Raw genomic sequence first — 26,443 nt, 5'->3', positions numbered from 1 at the left:
TTAATTGATCCAGAGAATGTACACCATAACCATCATTCCTTGTTGAAGGTGTATATCCAACATATTTAGCTTTTATCAATGACATGAATTCATAAGATTAGGAGGTTGTGTGGAAAGGCACTGGGGCAGGGAATTTTTTTTTTTTTTTTGGCCGCAGGGCGCAGCATGTGGGATCTTAGTTCCCCGACCAGGGATGGAATGTGTGCCCCCTGCGTTGGAAGTGTGGAGTCCTAACCACTGGACGACCAGGGAAGTCCCTGGGGCAGGGATTTTGACTCCTGTGCTCTATTCTCAGCCCCCTGAGGAATTAAGGTGAATCTTCGGGCAAGACTTCTAAAGCCTCAGACCCCACTCATGTCATCTGCAGAACAGGGAGATTTTACTAAATACAACTCACCTACACTCTCCGTATTGTAAAATGATTTACAACGGCTTCAAGGTCTCTAAGGGTTTTCCAAGGCTAGATTCTATAATTCTTTGATTACATTTGTGGATGGAGAAATTGGAAATGGAAAGGTTAGTACAACAGAAATGACAGTCCATCTCTCCCGGGGCTCAACTGGCTCTAGGTCACGTCAAGTGTGTTTTCCTGTTCCTATCCATCCAGTTCAACTGGACTGCCAGTATCAATGCACAAGAAGAATGAGTATATGTAATTATGTTAAGGAGCTATGCAGAGTCTCTAAAGAGAGGGAAACTGAGGAAGAGTAAATGATTGTATGAGGACTGTCTAGGGCATGGGTTTCCTATGATTTCACTGCAACCTGTAGGCACTAAAACACAGCACATGGGGAAAACATAAGTTTCTATTGTACCTTTTCTGCAGAAGGGCCCTTCGTACGGTGAATTGGTGCAGTCGCAGAAGTATCCACTGTGCTTCTCCACACACTTGCCTCCATTGTGGCAGATGCGGCCATAACTGCTGCAATGGCCTGGGCATCCGGGCCGGACTCCAGACGTGACCTTTGCCCTCTCCTCCAGGTCCAGTTTCTGCCCATTCAAGTGTAAGGAGCGTATGCATCCTAGGAAGCCTTTCTGTCTTGATGATGTTCCCCCTGTGCAGTGAAAAATAAAAGGAAAAAAATATATAAGGTACAGGGTTCACATTTTTGAGGTTTAATATCAGCAGTGGTGATAGTTAATTATTGTGCTGTTGGCATCCTGTGTTGGGCTTTTCTATTAGTTTCCGGTGAGAATTAGGAATTCAAAGAATCTGGGGAAAAGGCATGTGTTTCCTGGCTGGAAAATGAACTCCCCAACTCAAAAAATAAATAAATAAAAGACTGTGATTCATGTGGAATCCTGTACTTGACACGTTTAAGATACAAAACTTCAGATGGCCCCATTCCTTGCAAATAAAATAAAATGTGCTCTTTGTCTATAGCAGACATTTATCTGAAGGTGAATGCACAGAGTGGGATTGTCCCTCTGGTGAAGTTAGAAGCAAGGTAGGTTAGGTGCACTGAGTTAGAAAAGGCAATGAGTGTTGTAAAGCTTATGCAGCAGAGTGTCATGTACTATGAAGAGGTGTATGTTAGGACCGGACAGACATGGTGTCAAACTCCATGCCAGTAGCCCATTAGACATAATGACCACTGGATCCCCTAAGTCTCAGCTCCTTGATCTGTAAAATAAGAATAAGTCTATTTCATGTGTTCATGGTAAGGCTTAGTAATCACTGGTCTTCACTATCCCTTCTCTTGAGCCCTCAAAATGGCTAGAACTAGTAGGTTGTATATATATACATACTATTGATTACCCCCAAATTATTATTTAGAAAATAAATTTTTCCTTCTGGAATACAGAATAGAATTGCAACCCAACTTTCTGCTGAGGGTATATCTTGAAGGTTTCAGCGAGATTCATAATGCTTGTTGCAAATTATTTAAGAACAGAGGAGATTCAAAGTGACAGAGTGTTTTGTTACTGTTGGAAACCTAGAATCCTACCAACCTAAATCAAAGGATATTAGAAAAATGTGTAAGGAGAGACAACACACCAAGAAATAAGCCAAATTCCAACACCATATTGATTTGGTGTTGGGAATTCTGGGAGCTCCCAGAGAAGACACAGGGCCAGCCTGCCCTTACAAAACACAAATTCTAATGGAAATAAAATGCTTTGGCCTCAAGTCCATTCAAGTGGATAAATGGAGGACACACTCAAGTCTTCAAGGTCTACAGAGTGTCCTAATGGAAAGGAGAAGGTGTTAGAAAACAAGGGCAGTCAATATTATGTGTGTTTCGTGTTTGGTAATTGAAATAATTGTTGCTTTTGTTGTGGTCATCCATTTACAATGCTTGGTGTCAGTTGATTTATCTCTTGTAAAAATAAAATACAGTGTGTGTGTGTGTGTGTGTGTGTGTGTGTGTGTGTGTGTGTGGAAAATAAATAAATAAATAAAAATAATAAAGAAAAGAAAACAAGGGCAGTACTGATGTGTCATTTGTTTACTGTACATATCTCTCATTTCTGAGCCTCATTTACGTGTAATCCCTCATGCTACAATTTTATTAAAACTTGGTCTTACAGATGACCAGATAAAAATATATTCCCATCAATGTGGATACAAATATGAATTCCAAAAGTATTATCTCTGACCTGGAATATCATGTTAAACAAAAAACAAAGCTGTAAGTTAAATAAATGAAACTGTAATGCAAAAAAAAAAAAAAAAATAATTCTGGCATGTCAGCCTGGCAGGGTGGACAAGATAATAATTAGCAATAGGGTTGGAAGTAGGGAGAATTCTGTCTTTTCTGAATCACCCCAGGTTATCAGACCCATAAATATATGTATGGTAGTCATTGGCTTCCTCTAAAAGACTGAAACAAAATGTTTTTAAAGAATTAATCTAGTCTCTTATTCTGAAGGCGTGATAAAACTCCACTCTATTTTCAGTTCTGATAAGTGACACTCAAGCAAGCCAGAAGGTCAAACCCACATTGCTTTCTCCTGTCTGCCTCAATTTTAATGAGTAAATCTCCTTTTAACTACAAGATAAATCAATTATAAATACAAGCAGATCATAGGGAAAGGTTCATTATTTCTTTCCTAGAGATGGTGTAGAATAAAGAGAGGAGGATTTATGTAGTCAAATGTTTTGTTTTATTTTCCCCTTTATTTTGTAGTCACTCCCTGTGGTGGATTAGAATAACTCTTCATAAATCTTGTTAGTGGCATTTTTCTTCTAAGCGGAGGTGGAGAATGCAAGATCTATTGCACATCTGCTTGCATGTGACTTAGTCAACACGTTTATAAACAGAGAAGTAGCTGGGGTGGTTTTTCTGGCAGAAATACACTCCTTGATGTTTGAGACATGAAGAGTATGGTGAGAATGACCCCAAACAAGGGGATCCTTTCAATCCTAGATTCTGATAAAACACGACACAAAGAACATGAACCAAATTGCGCAATGAACTAAATATCCATTTTAGCCTGACTGCTTTTTATTCTTTTTATTCTTTAGAGGTTAGGATCTCCTTTCTTCATGGAGAGGTAATATTGTAGACCAAGAATAGAATGCTTCTAGAAAGATGCTTCCCACCTCCACACACCCAATCGGTGGTTAGCACTCTCCATTTTCTGACGTTACCTACTATGTGCTGTGTTGATGGAGGTGAGAATCTTCCCTGAAACTTGAATACTGTACAGAAAGGCAGCACCAATCTTCCCTCCCCTTTCTCACTCACAGCCCTTTGCCCCCAACTCTGTCCTGTGGATATGCCCTCCCAGGTATCTCTGAATCGATCTGCTTCTTCCCACACCAAGAGCCATGTCTTGAATCCCTCTCACACTCGCTTGAATCCCTTAAACTGAAAGAGGCTGGGACCTGGGACCTGGGACCCTTTGCTGCAGTACTTGCACCTGGACAAACATCTCCTCAAGCAACAGATGCAAAGAAACTATGAGGGACTAAAAATAACTGCGTGCATGTGCAGCTGGGACAAATTCTGGACAAGAAGATACAAAAATACCAAAAAGCCCAACCCCCACTTCTGAACAGCTGGGAGCCAAAGCAGGGCACTGCGTGTGCCCCCTGCATACAGCACCACCGAAGGGTGGGCAAACCGCCTGAGTCTCAGTAAAGCCTTGCCTGAATTTCTTGTGTGGCCTCTATAGTCAATTTCTGTTGATTGGTGTAGGCCAAGAACCCTGGTCAGTATCAGCACCACCTTCTAACGGATCTTACCACCCTCAGCTTTGACTCCTTCCACAGACTCACCGCTTAGCAATCAGAGAGACCAACGAGATGTGAACATTTGATCCTGCTAGTCCTGTTTAATGCCCTTCAGAGACTAGTCATCATCCTGAGATTCAAGCTCAAATCCTTAGCCTAGATGGTACTGCATAGATCTGGCCTCTGCTTACCTCTTCATCCCCTCCTCCTGCACTCCCTGCCCTGAATTCAGTGCACCAGGCTTTCTGAACTACAGTGTCTCCCCACTGACCATGGTCTTTCTCAACTTCGGACCTCCTCCTGTCCTGTGTATTTTTTTTCTTTCTTTTTTTTTTTTTTTTTTTTTTGTGGTACACGGGCCTCTCACTGTTGTGGTCTCTCCCGTTGCGGAGCACAGGCCCCGGACGCGCAGGCTCAGTGGCCATGGCTCACGGGCCCAGCCGCTCCGCGGCATGTGGGATCTTCCCGGACCGGGGCACGACCTCGTGTCCCCTGAATCGGCAGGCGGACTCTCAACCACCGCGCCACCAGGGAAGCCCTGTCCTGTGTATTTATGTGGTGTATTACACACATCTTTCCCCTTACTCTCCACTGCTCACTCTAGTCCATCCCTGCAATCACAAACACACACACTGGCACTCACACACATGCGTCCCTTCATCAATATTTCTGCCTACCCAAGATTTATTTTAGTTAGTTGCCAATGTTTTTAAAACATGAACTACTTGAAATCTAAAAAAATGATGATACAAATGAACTTATTTACAAAACAGAAATAGACCCACAGACACAGAACATACTTATGGTTACCAAACGGGTGGGGGTGGGGAGGAATAAATTAGAAGTTTGGGACTGACATATACACACTACTATATATAAAACAGATAAACAACAAGAACCTACTGTATAGCACAGGAAACGCTACTCAATGTTTTATAATTACGTATAAGGGAAAAGAATCTGAAAAAAGAGTATAATACGTATAACTGAATCACTTTGCTGTACACCTGAAACTAGCACAACATTGTAAATCAACTATACTTCAATTAAAAGAAAAAAAAGACCGTGCCCTTATGTTAGCACTGGGCTTGGCACAGAGTTAATTAATTAATTAATTTAATTAAATAGAACATGAACTATTTAAAAAAATTCTAGTAAGTCATTCATTGAAAAATCAGAAAACCTGTTAACAGTAAAGCTGCTTTCCTGCATGACAAAGCCCAGCTGCACTGGGAGAAGTTCCTGTAAGATAGGACATGCCCTTTCCACTTGGCCACGTTCCCCACCAGGACCACTTCATTCATTTAGACTGCTTTCCTGACCCTTGCAGGTATTTGAATTCTCAGCTAATGCTTTAATATATTTTTATCTCCTTCTTGCCTAGAGTTTAATATAAAGTTGAAAGAAGAACAAAAATAAATGTAGCATTATCCTTAAAGCAGATGAGAGCCATGTTTGGGAGTCTTGTACTTAATCTGCAAGCTGTTTAAGAATCCGAACAATGCTTCTAATTCTAAAAAGAAATTAAACATACTTGCTAGAAACTTTATAATTAACTCATTCAATACTCAGTGGGAAACAAGTTATTCTTCATATTATTGACATTACATAGTTGAGGAAACTTAGTGTCAGAGAGATTGTTTTGGCCAAAGTCAAGAATCAAATTGATTTTACGTGGCAGAGCCAGAAGTCTGACTGGGATCTCTTGACCTTCAAAGCCTGAATAGCTTCAAAGCCCTAAAATCCTAAAATGAGATATTTGATTAGACAAGTTTGAAATGGAGCAAGATCCTATGGTCCTGCCTGCCCTCATATTCTCTGCCTGCCTCTTGTCTGTAGAAAAATTTAGTCAAAGAATAAATTTAATCAGAGAAGTGAGAAAATGCAGAAGTGAAGAAAAACAGTCAAATAGGACAAAATAATAATCATTTAGTCATTAAACAAAGTCAAGGACCTTTAGTTCCTCTTCAAGGGCTATGGATAATATTCTGAGCCGTATCCTGTGAGATGTTTTGTAGATACTGAAACCCCCACCAGGTGGAAGAAGTTAACTACATGATGCCCAGATTGTAGCCATGACATAAGCTGCCACAATTCCGAAAACTGGTGTCAAAGAAATAGGAACAAACAGATCCTGGAACTGAAGATTAGCTGTACTCAAAACAATCAAGATGACACTGATGAGACCACTGCATGACCAATTTCAAGATGACTGCCAGAGCTGACTGTGCTGTTTCTGCACGTAGCCCCTCCCTCTGCCTATAAAACCCTGAAACTCCCCTTTAAAAGCTCTTGCCCACTGATTGTCACTTTGGACATGAGTCCGCCCTCTCCCCCGGTTGCCAGTCTCTGAAATAAAGCAAACTTAACTTTCCACCAACCTTGCCTCCCGAGTACTGGCTTTCAAGTGGTGAGGAGCCAGACTCCACTTTCAGTAACAATTTGGGTCCGTACTACAACTAAGTGCTGCTTCTACTTGCTTTTTCTCATCTCTTACATGGTTGCTCCCACCTAGTAATATACACATATGCATTTGTCTTCTTAGACCATTAGTTCACCAGCCTAGCTAGAAGCAATTTTGTATGACTCTCTTCTGTTGGCCCTTGGTATCAAGTGTGCTCATTCCTTGGACTGAGTATGAATCAACTCTTAAAAATGTTACCATGATCATTCTAAACCTGTCTTAGAAAACCTCCATGTGTCAGCTCGACAAATGCTCATTGCTTCCAGAGAAACATCTCAATTCCTTGGGCCCTCCTTGAACAAGAGCCTCTGTTTTTCTCATATGTGCCTGCTGTCTTGATCATACATGCTCCAACAAAACTCCTTTGCTGAACTCTTTTTTTGGAACAACGTTGAATGTGCCAGGTTAGGCTCCCATTTCACAAAAATAAGCGGTGTCATTCTCTCTCTCTTCTTGAATTTGGAGCAGTTGTTTTCTATATCAACTACTTTGCCTAAAGTCAAGAGTCGAGTGAAGTGCAGGTGTATTGCCATCTAGATTTCAAATTCTAAAGTGGGAGCAGGTTTAGCATGTATATGCTGAATAAAAACAAATGCACTAACCAACAGTTATCTTCTGTTTTTATCCTGCCCCTTCAACTGGCAGAATCTTGGTATCAGAAGGAAATTCTAGTGGAGGCTTTAATTCCAAAACATAATTTCCCTAAGGATAAGGCATGCATCTGGTTATGTTTTGCCAGATACAGGAATCAATAAACACACACGATGTAATAATGCAGGTGGCACTAACTGGATGTCTACAAAGTAAAATAGTGATAGTAAGAGCCAATTTGAACTAAGAGCTTACTTCTCATCAAGCACGTTTACCCATTGTATTTCATAGGCATTTTCTGATTTAACCCTTACCACAAATTGTGGTACCCAAACAGAATACCAAGTCTCCTCAGAAAACTGGAAAAGGGTTTGTTGATGATTTAGAATCAGTTAACAACAGATTGAAATTGTTCCCTCGTTTGTTTGGTAGAAATGAATGCTGTGAAAAACTTTTGAAGAAGAATTCAGCCACACTTATCGAGGGCCATTAAAGCATTATTATCATTGGCCTTACCCACATTTTAAAATAAATATTCCAAATGGAGCTGGGGGATGATTATACCCAGAAATATTTAATTTGGCTTTATACATAGTCATTACTAATACTTCATTATTTGCACACATAATATGGTTGTATATCTATAATATCCCCCCAAAATAATAATGGCAAATTATTACAATTAAAATTAAAGTATAAGAATGTGGATGGATATAAATATCAACATACCAAATCAATAATGGTCCTATAGAGCAACAATAACCAATTAGACCATGTGATAGCAAGAAAAAAATCCTATTTAACAACAAAAGCAGCCAAACATCTAGAAATTAACTTAAGATCTATGGCTATAAAAAAGAAAGTAATAACAATTTACCTTGGCTCATAAAGAATAAATAAAGAGATGGAACATGTTTCCATATAATTTAGCAATGTATAATTACTTCCTTTAATGCAATACAATCCCAGTCAATAACCCAAGAAAATTTGTAACATTCAAGAAAAATTATTTTCATAGAACATGAAAAGCTAATTCTAAAATCCATAAAGAAGGTGGTAGATAATAGTTAACAGAGTGTTAAGAAAAGGAATCAGGTGTGTTTGTGGGGTCGAGGGGAGGGATTGTCCTAATCAAGATCAAAATATGTTCTGTACCCAGTGTCTGCTGCCTGGGGTAGAGACTGCAATTGTGCTGTCCTGGCAGCTTCTTCCTTTTTGTTATGTAAAATTCATTTCTGATAAGAATCAAAATGTTCAGTTGCTAAAGTTATGATTATGTATACCTTAATGATTATTAAAGTATTAAAGTATTGAAAAAATTAAAAAAAATATGTTCTGTAAGTATGATGTTGGCACAGCACCTGGAAAAAAACTATGTAAATAAAACAGAGTGGGAAATTCAGAAATACATTCTTTACACAGAGCGATTTTAAACCTTATAATATATACTGGAGGTCCAAGTAACTAGGTAAAAGAGGAACCATGAAATAAATGGAGATGACAAACAATATTTGGGGAAATAAACAAAATTACAATCCTACCTCAAAACCTTAAACAAATTCCACATGCAATAAAGACATAAAAATGACAACAAACAAAACAACGACACAAAAACTAAAAATATTAGATAAAATATTATATAGCAGTTTAAAATAATATGATATTTATACTGACATGCTAAGTTTCCCATGGCATACGTTAAGTAAAAAAGCAAACGAAAACAAAAATACAGCAAGCAAGCTGTGGTATAATACACAGAAGTATATTGATTAAGTAAATATATCCACAAATAATAACATTGTATGGTGTTTCCTAAGGGTAGTTAAATGTATGTAACTACTTTGATGCCTGGAAAGTGTCATACTAGGCTAATATTGGTCGTCTCTAGGAAGAGCCCTAAGATTATTATTGAATAATTTTACAGCAAACATGTATTTGTGTACTGACTGTATAACTTAAAATAAATGTTTTCATTTATTATGTATATCATGCATAACCCTGCTTATCTTTTTTAGAGGCATTTAAGAAATTATTTCAAGTTTCAAAAGAAACTCCTTGTTATAGAATTATGTATATCTCTAAAAATTCTTTATTAAGATATGTGGTATTTGGATATTAGCAAACACTTTTCCCAGAATCAGCATGTTTGTGCCTGTGGGGTGGGTTGGAGTATGTATGGGTTTTCTGCAAAGACTGTTTTTTTCCCAAGACTACAGACCAAAAACAAACATTTGCCTTCTTTTTAGCAGAATGGTGGCAGGGCACAAGATTTTGCCCATTCAGAGCACTATATGGATGTTCTATGGAAATCCCCATTTGGTAATTATTTACAATTCAGAGGGAGGCGAAGGAAACAAGCAAGCAATTGAATTGTGCCTGTTTCTGTTGCCCACAGAATTGTGGAGCAGTAGGGAACTAGTTCCACCACAGTTCAAGGTGTCTGATGTAGTGGTCCAACTGTCTTGCTAAAGAAGCCTCTGAATTATTGCTTTGCATCTCATTTGGAGATACCCCTGAGAGAATATCAGGATGATGGGGCAGGTATTTGCAGCAACATGGATGGACCTAGAGATTATCATACTAAGTGAAGTAAGCCAGAAAGAGAAAGACATATATCATATGATATCACTTATATGTGGAATCTGGAAAAATGATACAAATGAACTTATTTACAAAACAGAAACAGACTTACAGACATAGGAAACAAACCTATGGTTACCAAAGGGGAAATGTGAGGGGGAGGGATAAATTAGGTATTGGGATTAACATATACACACTACTATATATAAAATAGATAAACAATAAGGACCTACTTTATAGCACAGGGAACTCTACTCAATACTCTGTAATAACCTATAGGGGAAAAGAATCTGAAAAAGAATGGATATATCTATATGTATAGCTGAATCACTTGGCCATATACCTGAAATTAACACAACATTGTAAACCAACTACACTCTATCATAAAATAAAAATTAAAAAACAAAAAAATGTTCTGTCAAATGATTTAAAAAAGAAAAAGATGATGTGGTAGGAAAGTCTGCCATAATCCTCATCACAGAGTCCGGAATAGTGACAGCAGCCAGTTTGACCGGATGAGTCCCATCTCCCATCTCGCAAAGATGAGAGCACAGTCATTCCTCACTTTGCTTCCTTCTGCCACCGTTTTTGAAGATGAAAAATCACTGAGAAAATCACTATCAAAAACAGCCTTAAATCCCCCTCCTTGCAAGAGCAACTGGATAAGAAATATCATAGGAGCTCCAGGTCTTTTCTAGAGTCAGCGGAGAAGCTACTTGCTTCTTCCAGGCTGGCTGCCAGGCCAAGTCATTGCCCAGATGACAGCAGCTTCAGGGTTTCCTGGAAGTTGAGGCCCGTGGAAATCACTCTAATTAGTTTTCTCCAGGGAGGCCCTGCTGAGAACAGAGATTCCCTCAGAAGCTGAACCACAGACCCATTCAAGGAAATACGTCAATAAAGTAAAAGCGTATAAGCTTTAAGAATTCTCCCTAATAGTCCCATCTGCCCTATGGTTGAGCTCAGGAGACCCTGAAATACAAATGGAGCCTACAATTCACTAACGGGATAGTAACCGTGGCAATTCATGGCTAACAGTTCTCAAAATCCAGTCTACTAACATTGTCCTGACTTTCTGATGCATGTGTGCAGTAATCACTTTGGGGTTCTTTCTTATTCCAGCTTCTTTTGTGGAAGTGATGGCTGCTATATGACTAGGGATACGTCATCAAATGTGGGAAGCAACTCTCTCCTTTCAGAAAAATTACCTGAAACTTGGAAATAAAGCAAAAAGTGGATGATATTTGTCCAGTGGAGATGCAGATAATTTCTTTCCAGCGTAACAGATAACTCCGAAGATGGCCTGGTGAGCAACGGTTTATATTTAAATCTACAACTTTATTCTAACTTTTGTGTTGTTAAATTCTCTGTACATATGCCAGCTTTTTAGATGCTCTCTGAACTGATCATGACATCTTAATGGCTTCCTCATTAATTAGAGTGACATAAAATCTTTGACTCATGTTTATTTTCTGTTCACCTGAAATTCATTTTAGCTTTTGGAAGATTAGATTTTAACACATACTACCAGGATCAGTTAAAATGGTGTTACTTATCATTAGAAAATATGAAACTTATGGAAAGGCCTTAATCACACAGTGCACAATAACTGGGGCTCGTAATAACATAATAATAAAATACTAAGATATCTACAGAACTTTTAGTCTTTTGTAAACATGATTGAAGAGGAGTCTGCCAGGTAGATCAAGGGTGGGGTTGCCCATCCCAGTTTGAGAGTCAGGACCATCAAGAGAATGTGAATCAAAAAATGCAAACTCGACTCTAAGGAAGCAATTGAATTTAACGGGTGTTTTGGAGAAGAAAGTGGGAGAAAAGGAGGCATTCTTTTATGGTTAATTCTTGGGAGGAATGAAAAAGAAATTTATCTTAAAAAATTACTTTGATTAAAAAATGTGTGTGCGTGTGTGTGTGTGTGTGTGTGTGTACTGCACAATACATCCTTGTGATTGTGCCTCAGGTAGGGTTCTCCAGCAAACAGGCTGTGAGATGAAGTTAAAGGGGCAGGATGTCTTTCAGGGGGAACCATTGGGAACCACACTTTTGAGCCAGAGAGTCAGGAAGCAGAAGTGGGCAAAGGAGTGAGCTCTGGCGCAGGTCTGACAGTCTAGAACAGCCCCACAGAGAGTGCTGGAGCTAGAAAAGTCCATCAGAGATATGCTTCCTTGGGCCAAAATGGTTGCACCTTTGTACCCTGGACTCAAGTGATTATTGTCTGTGGACCTCCCTGGAAGGACAGGACCTTGTCCTGAAGAGATGCAGTAGCTGAAGGGGCAGAGGGAGACTGTCTTCCAAGAGCACTCCCAGCAGCAGGGCCTTCTTGAATGGGGTCCTGGGCAGCACATCCTAGAGTCTACGCATGTTCCTAAGCCTCTCTACACAGGGGCCTGAGACGACCCTCACCCTTCAGCCTGAGACATGGATGGTGAAGCAGGAAGCTGAATTAAAACATGGCACCCCTCACCTCTTCTACAAAATTGCCTTCCCCAACTCAAGTGTCTCTGAAGCCAAATCCTTTTCTCTCTGAATCAGAAGAAACTTGGTAACACAATGAGAACAGAGTGTAAATCTACAATAACATGTTCAGAGAGTTCTGACTACATCTTCTTCCCCACCATTGTTCTGCTCCAAGGCTTTCTCACCTCCTCCTCTGAGTCATCAGCTTTGTCTCCAGAGCCTTGGAGAAATGGAAACAGGTTATCGGCAGCGTTGCAGCATTAGTATGCCAAGCTGGGCCCACTCTTTTCTAAACTGGAGCTTCCCTGGTTGTCCTGGTTACATCAGCTCAATGGAGCCTTGGCTTTGGAAAAGACACAACAACTTCTCACCTCCCTCAGTTTGGGTCCTTGAACATCCAGAGTGTACTATTTTATTTTCCAGAAATATCTGGCTTGAATTTCGTTTTATAATTATCACCCTAGCTCCACATGAACGGTGCTGTCTTAATGTTTTCTTTCTTTACTGAGTTACAGATTTTGATGAATGGCAGTGCCACAGTAACTAGAATGACTGCTTGTACCGTTGAGTTTTTGTGAGGTCCAAATCTCAGGGCTTTTCTCCCTGGGCTGCATGAGAACATGATGCCATGTTGTACCTTTCTTCAAAAACAGACAGTATGCTTTGAGATATGTTTTGTCAAAGGCAGAATTAAAACTTAAAAAAGTGAAACTGTACAAGAAAATTGTACATTCTCCTTCAATGTCACATTACCAATCTAATGTGGCCAGTATAGGATGAAATGAGCTTCAATTAAAGCATAAGAGATTGTAGATAAACATTTCCAAAAGGGTTTTGGAATATTAGGGGGCAGAAAATACTAACATGGGCTATTGGGATGGGTTCATTGTACTCAACTCTCAACATTTGCAAGATGAGACAAAATTTTGTGGAAGGGGTCATTTAATCATTCACTTCTCTGAAAATAAAAAGAACCAGTGTTCTTTCAAAGCACTTTCAAGCTCTAAGAATCTGTTTGTGGAGCAGAAGTGGTGTTGGGGGAAAAAAATGCATGAGGAAGCAGGTGGCTCTTCCTCATTTTTTTTTTTCATTGTAGAAGCGTTGAGTGACTGCCACTTGGTAGGTAACAAGGAAGCAAAGCATTCACGGGACTTGCCCGCTAGTGTTCTGAGGTCTCCTAAAACTTCTTAAACGAATCAGGACACGTTCTCTTATTAAACTACTATGGGGAATATCAGAACTCATGTATTAATTTTTTTACTAAGCTAATTTTTTTACTAAGATGATTCAAGTATACTTGACATATTAGTTAACTTTGAAAAAATAAACTTGTTGGTAAATCAGACCTTATCATCAGAAATGTATAGGATGCTGAAAAGACAATTTCTTTACTTTTTGTTTCACCATTGACATCCTCCATGCGCAATGGTTTTATGTAACAAATATGCTAAAAGGTGATTTTCCAGTTCTTCCTTAACATGAAAAGGATGTGTATCTCCTCCTGTGCTTTGAGACACAGTACATCTTCCAGACAGAAAACTCTGCTGGCCTGTGTCAGGAAAGCCATCCTTGTGAGGCACTCGCAAGTGTAAATATAAGTGACTATTCCACAGAGAGACTCTAGCAGTTTCTGAAGTGTCAGGGCAGAGAGCAAATGAGACCCACCTTTCCTGGTTTCACTGCTGACCTCGCTTTTGACACGCTTCACCTGAAAATAATAATAATAATTCCCAACCAGTGTGGAATCAGGAGCAGCACCGTGGGTAGGCGGGAAATCGCTTCAACTTTATGATTTACCAAGTCAATGAAATACTTCCCCCAAGGAGTTCTAAGTGGGAGTTACTTCAGTTTATTTTGACACAAATAAAGCAGCTGAGCCAAAAAAAAGAAAAAATAAAGAAAAAGGTCCATAAAAGGCCAAAAAGATAAGAAGAAAGTAAAGCAACACAAAAATGAGACTCACAGGCTCACAGCTTTACAAAATGTCCATTCTATAATTGCAACATATTTGGAAAGATGGGGTGTCAGATTTGGGGACAAAGAGATACTTTCTTTGCTGTGACGTCCACATGGGCATGAGGGTAAGGATGATTGTCATTCTTAATATACAGATGGAGATGGGACATCCTCAAGTTGTAAGGGATCAGTTACCAGACTCATCAATTTCATTCTGCAAATAATAAAGACAATGAATCCACTTAGGCTAGTTATTTCTCTACCAGGGTCCCATGGCCTGTTGGCAGTTGACCTGGAGTTCTTACCCAGATCTCTTCATTTCATTTTCAGCCATAAGTGCTAGTTCTTGGATTTCTCTTGCCTTTTCCTCATATTAACTTGAAAAGCTAGTAGGGAAGAGCAAGGCGAGGGATGATACTGCCAAGAGTTTTAAAGCTGAAACTACCGCAAGCTTGCAGTGCACATTTCAGAAGCTCTGTGTTATGAAGCTTCTCCTACTCTATTCAAGAAATGCGACCAGTGAAATGGCATGGTTGCAATTGTCCCTAACTATCAGGGAAATAAAAGCTTGAAGTTAAAATATTGATTCTGGGAATCCAGCATGCATTGACTCAGGTATCAGCACTTCAACTTGTCACATTCCAATGACAGGGGCAGTGCTAAGAGATATATCCATTCTATAAAATTCAACCTGTTTCTGGTACTCGGAAAGCACTCACAAGCACAGCAGCAATGCCAGTGATTACCATACTTGAACGATGCTATGTTTTGACTGAAAAATCCTTCAGAGGTTAAAGGTATCTAGACAGACATATCCAAATTAATATTTAAGTACTGTCACAATCAATCTATCCCAGTAAAAATAGATAATGAACAAGGACCTACTGTATAGCACAGGAAACTATACTCAATAATCTATGTGGGTAAAGAATCTGGGAAAGAATGTGTATATGTATACGTATACGGAATCCCTTTGTTGTACACCTGAAATTAACATGACATTGTAAATCAAATATACTTTAATTAAAAAAAAATTTAAACAGCACACCACAATCATATCTTTTTCTGCCTAGCAAATATAAAAATCCAGTGACTCAAATTTTCTGAATGATAGAGAATGCAATTCGTCATTTTGGCTGCTCTAGCTAAGTAGAGGCCTTTTTTTTTAAACCACTGAATCATACAAACTGGAAACATTGGGACTTCAATTTTTTTGGCCACCTGACACTTCTAAACAGGTTGAACACTAAACAACAAAATTCAAACCAACAAACTAAAATGGCCTCCAACAGCATGTTTTTCTTCTTCAAGTACATAAAGACAAATTCAATAAATCAGAGTACCATCTGAGATGGAGCCTATTGGGAAGAAACATACCAGAAGCAGGTGCTCTTGCTGCAGCTGACCTTGGCTCCAGCTAGAGCAAGGTATCTCTCCAAACCCCTAGATATGCTCTTACTCATTGCATTTGTGATCAGTTAACAGAAACATCTAGAGATAAAAACCCGCAAGGAAACACAGCTGCCTCTTTTCCCTTTCGACTTGCACAAAGTTTGTCACATATTCAGATCATTCACATATGATAATTTCATAACTACATGAAATTTGCATGAAGGGATTAAAAAAATTCATCTTTATATACACCTTTCAGCCAGAAAGATTCATCAGTACTGCCTGAAGATAAATTAAACTTTGGCATGGAATATAATTTATGAAAATTGCAAACTACTTGAATTGATTACACCAAAAAAGACATTAAATATTGATGACTAGCAAACTTATTCAGAGCAATAAAATGTGATGTTTAAATAGAATGAAAACATCAATATAAATTTAAAAAATATTTTAATACTAAATCATATCACTGATGTAGGTTAATTGAGTACTTTTTCATCATAAAATCATTTTTAATCACTTATATCTTAGCTTCTGATGGATAGGTAAAACATGATAGATGAAGAAAGAAATATGATTCCTGTTGGAAAGAGAGATTACAGATTCTGTTACTTCTTTTCTTTTAGCTGATATGTTCTTAGTGACAGATTTCCTCAGAGTTAAAAGTTGCACAAACCCAAACTTAAAAGAAGCAAGTAAGAAACACCCATTGATTGCTGATGGCATTTCATTACTAGCAGTAAAGCTATGTAGTGTGAGAATTGGTAAAATAAATACATAAGGAAAGAAAAGTAAATCTGGGTATACTGGCAAATTTTACAACTAATTTATGCTACTGTTCTAAGCATCTGAGTTTCAAGTTTTATGTAAGAGCAGTGCCTTGGTTTTGCTAATAATACAATATCCCTAACATTTACAACTCTATTTGTTTTTAAAGGTGTATAAGCCCTGCTCAACCTACTTCCAAAAAATCCTTTCTAAACTGTAGCTATAAGGCAGACGTTTCCTACCTGGACTAATGTGGCTAAACTCTCTCTCCCTCTCTCTTTCTGCCTCTTTATCTCTCTCGCACAGCACACACACACACACACATACACACAGAGTGAGCTCTTTGAAAAGAAGTTTCATTGCACAAGTCATCTTTCAATTCCCACCATCTGACAAGGTGCCTGATTTGTTTTAGGTGCTCACTGACTGCTTATGGAATGAATGAATGATTCAGTGAATGATGTTTGAGCCTTCCCAGGCCCTACTGCCAGCAGTGGCAGCCAGTTCAGAGGAACAACTTATCTAAAGGTTGATTCTGAGTCTCATGGTGGAAATGACCAGTGGAGAGACGTCTGCTTAGGGACCAGGGCTGCTTTTCTGTGTAAGTTATCAGGCAGCCGCCTAAGTGACGTGATTTCAGGGAGTATCAAAGAAGCTCGTAGTTTAAAAACCAATAGCTCCCTCCACCACCATATTACTGATGCCCTAAATCCCTTGGAGATGCTGTAATGTATTTCATTACATGGTTATCAATAATTATCTGGAGTCAGGTATCAATAGGAAGGGTGAATGGTAGCCCACTGACTTAAAGTCAACTTCTAATAAGGTTTAAATAGCTGATACATCCTTTTTTCTAAGAGTAGGTTTTGATTATAGGGATGAAAAGTAATAGAGGTTCCTGGACATCCGAGAATATAATATGTACAAGGAGAAAAAATACAAATAGAGTTTGAAACCCCCTCAAACTTTGCTAAGAGATGACATAATCTTCCATTGTTGTAGCTAATAAATCTAGTAAGGAAGAATCTGCGAAATTACGTTTATAATTATAAATGCTTTATGGAATATTTTAATCATTTCCCAGGTCTAAATTAAAAAGTAATTTTCCTTGGGCCTGGTTCCACAGTGGTTTTGTAGGGTTTTTAGCACACAGGGCACCTTAAGATGTCCCCTACCTACAAACAGCTGGCTGTTGAGCTGTAACCGGAAATGACCCTCCTCTGAGGTCTCCCTGGTCATCCTTGGGAGGTTGTCCACCTGGAGTGAGGTCTCCTTGAGGTTCCTCTCGGCCCGGACATAATGCCATTGGTTGTCATTCAGAGGAGAAGAGGACTGGACTATGAGCTCTATGGGGCCATTCCCAACATCAATGGCAAAAGTGATCTCGGAAGGAGCTGAAACCAGAAAGGAAACAGGTAAAAAGATGAAGGGAGTTGTCAGTGCATTTAGGGCACAAGCATACCCTGAACGAATGATAAAAACTATCGTACATCAACAGCTAGGTAGAGAGGCCTTCAGATGAAATCCCCTCAGTATAAAAACTACCATTCATGGTAATAACTACCAACTACTAAATCTCAAGCTCTTTTTTTTGGTCCCAGTTGGTTCTCATTGTGTGAATTCAAGAAATAGGATAGGGACCAGGGTCACTGATGCTGATCTGACAAAATGCACCTGCTCCAAGGTTCTGGGTTTTCTGGATCTCTTCTGACTTCAACTGTGTCCTCATGGACAGCTATAGATACTTGGTTAGCTAAGCAGCTACACTCCTGCGAGGAGAAGACCACATCCTGGAAAGTCCAGTGCTTGGTATTATTCATTATGCATGTTATAATAATGTATTTCATATATATATATATATATATATATAAAACATATTACTATGTGTATTATATATATTATTATTCTAAAATGTATTATTTCATCAATACATATGATACAAGAATTCATGCTATTCCTATGACTTTTTTTTTAAAAGGAGGCTCAGAAATTTTAAGTGCCTTGTCTGTATCACTGCAAGTGGCAGTGTCTGGGAACAAACACAACCCTATCCCCCAACTCCCCATGCAGGGCTCCTTCCATGACCCTTTCTGCCCTTCTATAGCAATCTGCTTATCGTACAAGACAGGAAAGAGCCAGTCAGGGGTAATGTTACCTGTGATGATGATGATGTTGATGATGATGATGACAGGAAGATAATAGTGGTGGTCATGATGGTGATAGTTGTGGTGGTGATGATGATGGTGGTGGTGATAGGGATGATGATAGTGGTGGTGATGGTGATGGTGGTGATGCTGATGGTGGTGATAATGTTGATGGTGGTGAAGGTGATGTGGTGATGGTGATTGTGGTGATGGTAGTAGTGAGGATGGTGGCGATGGTGATGGTGGTGATAGTGGTGATGGTGGTGGTCATGGTGATGATGGGGATGGTGACAGTGGTGTTATCACCATTAACAGAGAGAGAGAGAAGTAGCAGCAGCACAGTAGTACAATGCACTCTGAGGAGCACTGCCCATAGATTCTCTCATTTTAATCCTCAAAGCAACTCTATGAGAAAGGTCTCATTTTTATGCACATTTTATGGGTGAGAAAATGAAAGTTCAGAGAAATAGAAATAATTTGCTTGAAGCTGCCTAGAGAGTAAGTAGAATCTGACTCCAAAAGTATAATCTCCATCTTTCTTCTCTATTTTAGTATACCTTCTTATATTTTCTTTTATTATGTAAGAATTCTAAATCTGAAGGATGTGGAGAGGTAAATTATAAATTAAAGTTGAGGGGAAGACAGTCCTCTCTCAGGAACAGGAGCCTTCATATTCCAGACCTTCCCTTCCTTATCAGCACCTTGTGATGGCCCCCCTCCTCTACACCCGAGATAGGACATGTGTATTTCTTTGACAAGGTCATCAACTAACAGATCTGAATATTCAGCAATACCAAAGGTCAGTCATCACCCTGGACCACTCCTTTCTCAGGCTTTAAACCCTAACAGAAAGCCAGCCTTGGTATAAGAAGCCCCCAATATGCAGAATTTCAAGTAGCAGAGAGTTTGAATTGCTCGTCTTCCTGGTGAATGTGAGTCCTGACTGCAAAGAGAGGCAATAAGATAGAAGCTTTACAAATGGGATTTGAGACCTGGACTCTGGCACCCTCCATGACCTGAGGTAAGTTTTCGAGCTTGTCACCTCTTACTTTTATCCTTTGTAAAATGGGAATAAAAACAATACCTAATTGTCAGGTTGTTTATAAATTCATCCCGACAATGTTCTTAGAACTGTGCCTGGCGTGTAGGATGTACTCAACAATGATAGCTATTGTTATTATTATCATCACTGTGGCATGGTTCACCAACCCACGTCAGTTGTCTTTGGCTCATAAACCCATGCATTAACGGAAACAGAATTGAAGGGAGCAAATCAGATTCAACAATTGAAAGATTAAATAAGAGTGAAGTTAGCCCTTTGAGCCATTGCCTGTTTCTTATCAGGCCACCAATGCTACCTTGCAGCCCTGCTTATCTTGAGACCAAATAAACAATTACTGAGATATTGAGCATAAGTGTATTTCTCTCTAAAAACATAGGTAAAAACTCTTGAGGTTGAAGGGGAGGAATGCTAAAGATTTTCCTAAAAGCCTTCCTGCCAAGCTGGTCTTGTGGATATCCAGTTCCATGCAGACAGCACATCTCTGTGGAAGGAAGGCTTGCTCCACTGCTGTGACGGCCTGCCACCCCCTGTCACCACTACCTCCTTGTTAGTTTCTGGTCTGCACTTATCTCTGCCCCTGCATTTATCCCTCTGTTGTATAATGATCTGGTTATAGTCTGTCTCCCCAGCTAGTCTGCAACTTATAGATGAATTGGACACCCAGAACCTAGGATTGGGCCTTGTATACAGGAAGCTCCCATCAAACTAAAATTTCATTCATTAAAATGTTACCCTGTACACACTAAATGCAATTTTGTAATTTTCTTTCTTTCTTTCTTTATTTTTAGTTTTATACCAAGGTGTTAGGTTCCTTAAAAACCTTCTAAAATTATTATTATTTAACTTTATTCAAGTCACTATTAAAGATCTACTATGTTCAACTCACTCCTCCTAGAACTAGGGGAGAATCAGTGAAATGCAATAATAATAGCTAACATTCATTGAGCGCTTAGCATGACCCAGGCACTCTGCTAAGCATTTTTCATGAATCAACTCCCTACAATCATATGAGAAAGGTAATATTTTACAGAGGAGGGAACTGACCCACAGATAGCTGAGAAGCTGCTCTAACCCAGAGGGGGCAGAGTCAGGATTTAAATCCAGGTGATGTGTCTCTGGAGCTCACTTTTTAACCCACTTGTCCTATGAGAAAACCACCATCCCCAAAACCTATGCAGTCCCTACCTGGCAGTCAAAGCTAGATATATAATATGGGTGCCTGGAAAAAACTGAATGAAAATAAATGTAAGTACATGGTGATACCTCCAACACTGGCTAGTGACTTGGAAGACAGGACACCTGAGGCCAATGTCAACTAGATCTCATTTTCTGGGGGGATGGGCATAGCTCAGTGGTTCTAAATGGGAAAGCTGGAGGTCCAGTGGCAGCATTTCCTCTATCATGAATTTACCATCTTCTCCCCACAACTGTCTGACAAATATCCACCCTTATCATTTACATCCTATGGTTCAAGACAACGCGAAGGAGTCACTGGAGTCTTTCAGTGGGTTTTTACCCAGCCAGGACCTGTGCTAAGCAGAGAGGAATGAAACAAAATGAGCTCATGGTGTACTTTTGAGAAGACTGACCAAGAAGGGGCATGTCAAGTGGAGGAAACTGCCACAAGCATGAGAGATTGTACACCAAGTGGTCCTAGGAGATGAGAAGATGCCTTCTAAGTCTCCTGTACAATGCTCTTCCTTCCTCAAACTGTGACACCATCTCTGTGTTCTCAGCCCTGCACAGGTCAGGCATGTGAGATGTCTCAGGCACCATAATGGAATAAAGAAGAAGATGCAAGGCCTTAATGTAGTCTCCTAACCTCTCTGACCTCCCATGTATTCATCTGTAGAATGAGAAGTAAATGAATATTGTTAAACATTTTTGGAGACATGGACTCTTGGAGGCGCTGATGGCAGCTGTGGCTCCTATTCCAGAAAAAAAGCACACACAGTTTTACATTAAGTTGTAAAGACCTGCTGAATGTCCTATGCCTCAAAACATGGAGGAAAATCATACTATTTTCTCACCTTCTAACATTCTTGGCTCTTGAGACAGTTTTGCAAAGCAGAGTAGGGAGTTGTTTGAATGAACAGAGAATTGAATCCTGGATTCTTAATCTTACTGGGTGATGCTGGGTGTGTTATTTACCCTCTCAAGGCTCACCTTCCTCATCTGCATATTGGACTGTGAGTTGAACATGAAAATCATAATACAATATCTTGATGATTATAGATGAGATTATTTGAAAACAAAATTAATTAATTAATTTGAAAACAAAATTAATTAATTTGTTAGAATTAATCTTTCCTATTCTTGAGGATCTGAGGATTGTATCTTCAAGTTACCATCACAGTTGGTAATATTATTGATATGATACATTTGAAAGTCAGAACTCAAATTTCTAGATATATAGATATAGATGAGGACATAGATATAGATATAGATTTAGTTGTTCCTCCATCCCTCCTCCCCTCTCTACCAAGAGGACAAACATTAATCACCTGGAGACAACGTTAGACCCTATCAGCCTCGAGATGCCACCAGAAGAATCTACATAACAAACTTGACTAACTAGCTTTTATCTCTACTTTCAAAGCCTAAAACTGCTTTCCTTTATCCTATTATTTTTCCAAAAATTTATTGTTCTCTCTTATAGATGTCATATGAACTGGAGGTCTAAGTCACCTCGTTGAGTCACTCCTTTCCTCTGGGTATCTCCCATCCCTACATGAGGTATACATGTTAATAAACTTCTGTTTGTTTTTCCTCTTGTTATTCTGTCTTTTATCACATGGTTCTCAGCCAAGAACTCAGACTTTTAGGAATGAAAATGATTTTTTTTTTCCCCTACAGGCTTTAAGGTCAGCTAGCTGCCCCTACCACCCAAGGGGTAAGGCTGGGCTCTGGCAAAACCAGTCTGAAATCTTTACTTCCCTGTCTAGAGGCATTTGTTCCTAGGTAGTCAGAGGAGTTGCATATCAGGAGGATTGTGTGGACAGCTGGCAAAGAAGTGCTTTCCCACCAGCTGAAATGTGGCTCCTTCTTGAGGGAAAGATAGCCTTGACGGAAGTAGAGATTCAGAAGTCAGAGCAGGGAGAGAAATAAATTAGACCACTGCTAACATTTGTTAAACTCCTGAATCCAACCAGAAATAAAGTGCCCCACCAATTCCAGACTTGGTCACCTGTCCTGGTACCAATAAATTCCCATCCTTGTGTCTATCAGTTAAGATTGTATTTTCTTTTAATTGCAGCCAAATGCATCTGATCGACATATGGGCATCAACAATTCCATTTTCATAAATAAGCACTGAAGGGGTGAGGAACTTGCTCACAATTAGAGTTAGAGAAACAGAAATTAGAATACACATTGGATTCTCACCAGTAGTCTCTTTCCGCTATGCCATACTGATCGCAACAGCCATTTCCTTCTCGTCCCCCATCCACTCCAAAATATCTGTTTCAACCTGCACAGCCATTATGAGCTAATTGTCAAAATAGCTATTTTTTTCTCAGTCTCATTTGGAACAAATCCATTAAGACTTGAGGACATAATGAAGCATCTTGCCTTTCATAGAATATGGACTAATCTTAAAGCTACAAAATTCAAATGTCTTAGTTGGAAGTGACCCAGAAAGAAATAAATTGAAAATTTTATGTAAGCTTCTTGTTCCCTGTCCAACAATTCGGATACATCAATTTTGAAAACTTCTGTTCGGATAGTTACAGAGGAACACTCCTTGGGGATGAGGAAGAGATCTACCTGAGAAATCTACTATATTTATGTGAAGGCCATTTTCTTTCTAAGAAGATGATCTGTAGAGGAATCTTACTATGAACACTTTAGGGTGAAAATTCCATCTGTGTAAAAGACATAGGTTGAGTGCAGCTGTTAGTAAGAAATGCAAGATAAGCCCCATTTGTTTGTCTGTTTTTCCTTTTAAATAATAATAATAAAACAAAATATTTTGAAAATTTTGAGGCCTCGTACTTTAAAAAAGTTTATACAAAATCTTCCTCTTTCAAAAAATACATATTCTCTGATCTGGTGAAAAAGTGTGCACTGAACAATGACATCAATGGATTTTAAATTTTTATCAGATTTAATACCACTTGCACGGAAAACATTTTTGTGCAGCCCAAAGGACAAAATATAGTATGAGGAAGTTCAAACAAATTGGACACTGAAATATAATTAACACGAAATCATCACTCATTACCTTTTGATAATATGCCATGACATTTGCTGCTGCTTTAATGAATCGAAAGGCCTTAGGGCCTGATTGTTATTAAATTTACATTGAGGTTATTATATCCATATTATGAAATGGCTGGCACTCAACTCCACGTATTTAAAGCCTGGCCAGGGTAGCTATGAGGGATCTTATTTCACACTAAAGCCACAAGAGCTTCCTGCCATTAATAGTCTAAATCATTGGAGTAAAAGGAGATTACAACTACCCGTTAAAGAGATGCCTTTCCTTGTATTGGGCTGTAGCTGCAGAGGAAACACTTAGCTGCTCTGTGCTCTGCAGGAGACCTGTACATGCAGTTCAGCCATCTCCTCCAGCCAGCACCTTTGTCTCTTTTTCTGGAGGTCTCAAATTTCCACGTTTCTGTTGCTAAGACATTATTACTTAGGTTTTCAAGGGTATTTCATGCTGTCACATTATTATTGTAATATGGTCAATTGCCACAATCAAATCATAGAAAACATGTATTTAAAACCAGGTAAATGAGGCACATAATGAAAAGCATAAGTCTTCATGGTCATGGCTTTAATAAGGGCTAGATGGCGGGAGCAGTCCACCTTGTGTATAGGAAAGAAGTGGGTATAATGAATGCAGAGAATCAGAAAACTAGCAAAAGCAACTAAAAGTAGATCTTTTTTTTTTTATTATTGCCACACAACAGTAATTCTAAATAATGTCAGCAATGAAACATCCCTCCACCGGGGGTGGGGGGGAAATTTTGTAGGTTTAAGTTGTAACAAATGCTGATGTTAGTATTAATTTTTAATAATGTGTAAGCTTCAAAGAGTACATTTTATTACCTACCACATATTATATTCAAGAGGGAAGTTAACATAGAGAACTCCTGACGTACCATTGGCTCCTGAACATGCAGACTAAAATATGTGTTTGTTTTTAAGAATAAGAGCTCAATTTCTGATTTCCCATTTTTACAGTTACTGTGCTATCATTGTTTAACTCAGATCTACTGTTGAAACAAGGAATATATAGTACCACAGGGGCTGTGAACACAAATTGCACCCAAAGAGAGCTTAAGCAACTCCAAAACCTTAGGAACTCTGTGAGGTTTTACCAAGTAGAATAGTAACCCATGACGAATTTTCTAATAAAAATATTTTAGTGTTTTTTTTTTTTATTTCAGAGCTATTTGAAAGATGCTAACATTGATCATGAAAGAAATACATAGAGATTATAGCAATTTCTGGAATTTATTGTAAAATGGGATTTTTAGGAATCTCTATCAAACTTAGCCTTATGTTTAAAATCTTTTCTAAAATGTTTATATCTATTGCTTAATGTGAAAAACATTTTAAAGTTAATAAAAAGTATCCTTTGATCAGTAAGAGAGAAGATAAATGGACAAATCTGATTATACTCTCTTTTGAACATGAACATGCAAAGAAAATCAGTTCTGATGAACTCACTCAACAAGTTTACATAAGTCAAGTCTAAGGAACAGAACTTTTAATGTTACAAGTATTACTTGAACAGACCAATATGTAGGTATTTTTCCCTTTTATATAAAAAATGAATGAATGAGATTAAAATTCTTTATTGTATTGTGTTTCTTTTTTGTACTGGAATATTTTTATTGGCATGATTACATATAAAAGTTCATTAACAGAACACTTCCCCATATGCATTTGTACTACTTTTCATTTAACTTTATGATTATTTCTTAATATAACTTGTATATAGGAGATGGGATGTTAAAAAATGATCCATGTCCTGACATCAAACTCACTAGATACACCCCTGTTCAAGGTGAAGTGGTAGAGAAACAATGGAAATTCTGATTGGTCAGTCACATATGCCTGGTGATGGGAAATAAGTCAAGAAATTACTTGCAGAGAAAAAGTACAACAAAAATTTGACTTCAAGTATAAACAGAATGCAGAATACTAATGTTCTCAGCTTTCCATAGAAATTGCAATGAAAAAGTTCCGTTGTGTGGAAGCTTAAAAGAATAGGTAGTAAATGCCCACGGATCAGAAAAAAGACACTGTAAATAAATATCTATGGGAATTTTGGGAATGCACTAGTTTGAGGACAGAATGACTCTTTAAACACTGATAAGTAATAATAAAACAAAAAGCATAAGGAGGAACTAGAAATTATCATTGTTAATTTGACAGAGGCCCAGGGAGATTAATTTGATAATCTAAATAGTACACTAGTTGTTGGTGGCAAAGATAAGATTAAAACTTCTGTTGACCAGTTATATTAAATTCATAAATGAGAACACTCACAGCTTATTTCAAGTCGGATGAAGTCTTTAATGCCAAGGTTTTCTAGGAAAACTCCAGATAAAGCCGTGGTTTTAAAAAAGAAGGAAATGTCAGCACTGAATTCCGCATGGAAGGTAGGAAAGTGGAGGTAAGAGGCTTCTGTATAAAATGATACCGCATTCCAGAAGTGTCCTGCAAATGAAAAAAATCCTGAGTATGGTTCATTGTTTTTGAATGGGGTACAGGAAAGCACTGGGCATGTAGATAATTTTCTAGACTGGGGGACACTGCAGGGAAAAAGGATAAGGGAATAAAACATCTTGTGCTTATGTAAGACAGAGAGAAAT

General features: G+C 38.7%; 1 protein-coding gene across 1 annotated transcript in view; it reads right to left on the bottom strand.

The window, feature by feature from the left end:
- CNTNAP5 (contactin associated protein family member 5) overlaps window positions 1-26,443 on the bottom strand; it is an 883,101-nt gene that overhangs the window by 121,327 nt on the left and 735,331 nt on the right. The window contains exons 16-18 of the mRNA XM_067742208.1: window positions 26,118-26,288; window positions 17,582-17,800; window positions 816-1,055 (exon numbers count right to left, since the gene is read on the bottom strand). Of these exons, the coding sequence (XP_067598309.1) occupies window positions 816-1,055; window positions 17,582-17,800; window positions 26,118-26,288 (630 nt within the window). The remainder of the gene's footprint in view (window positions 1-815; window positions 1,056-17,581; window positions 17,801-26,117; window positions 26,289-26,443) is intronic.

This window comes from Pseudorca crassidens, chromosome 6 (genome assembly GCF_039906515.1).
Source record: "Pseudorca crassidens isolate mPseCra1 chromosome 6, mPseCra1.hap1, whole genome shotgun sequence".
Taxonomy (NCBI): Eukaryota; Metazoa; Chordata; class Mammalia; order Artiodactyla; family Delphinidae; genus Pseudorca; species Pseudorca crassidens.
This window is presented reverse-complemented; position numbering and strand designations above follow the sequence as displayed.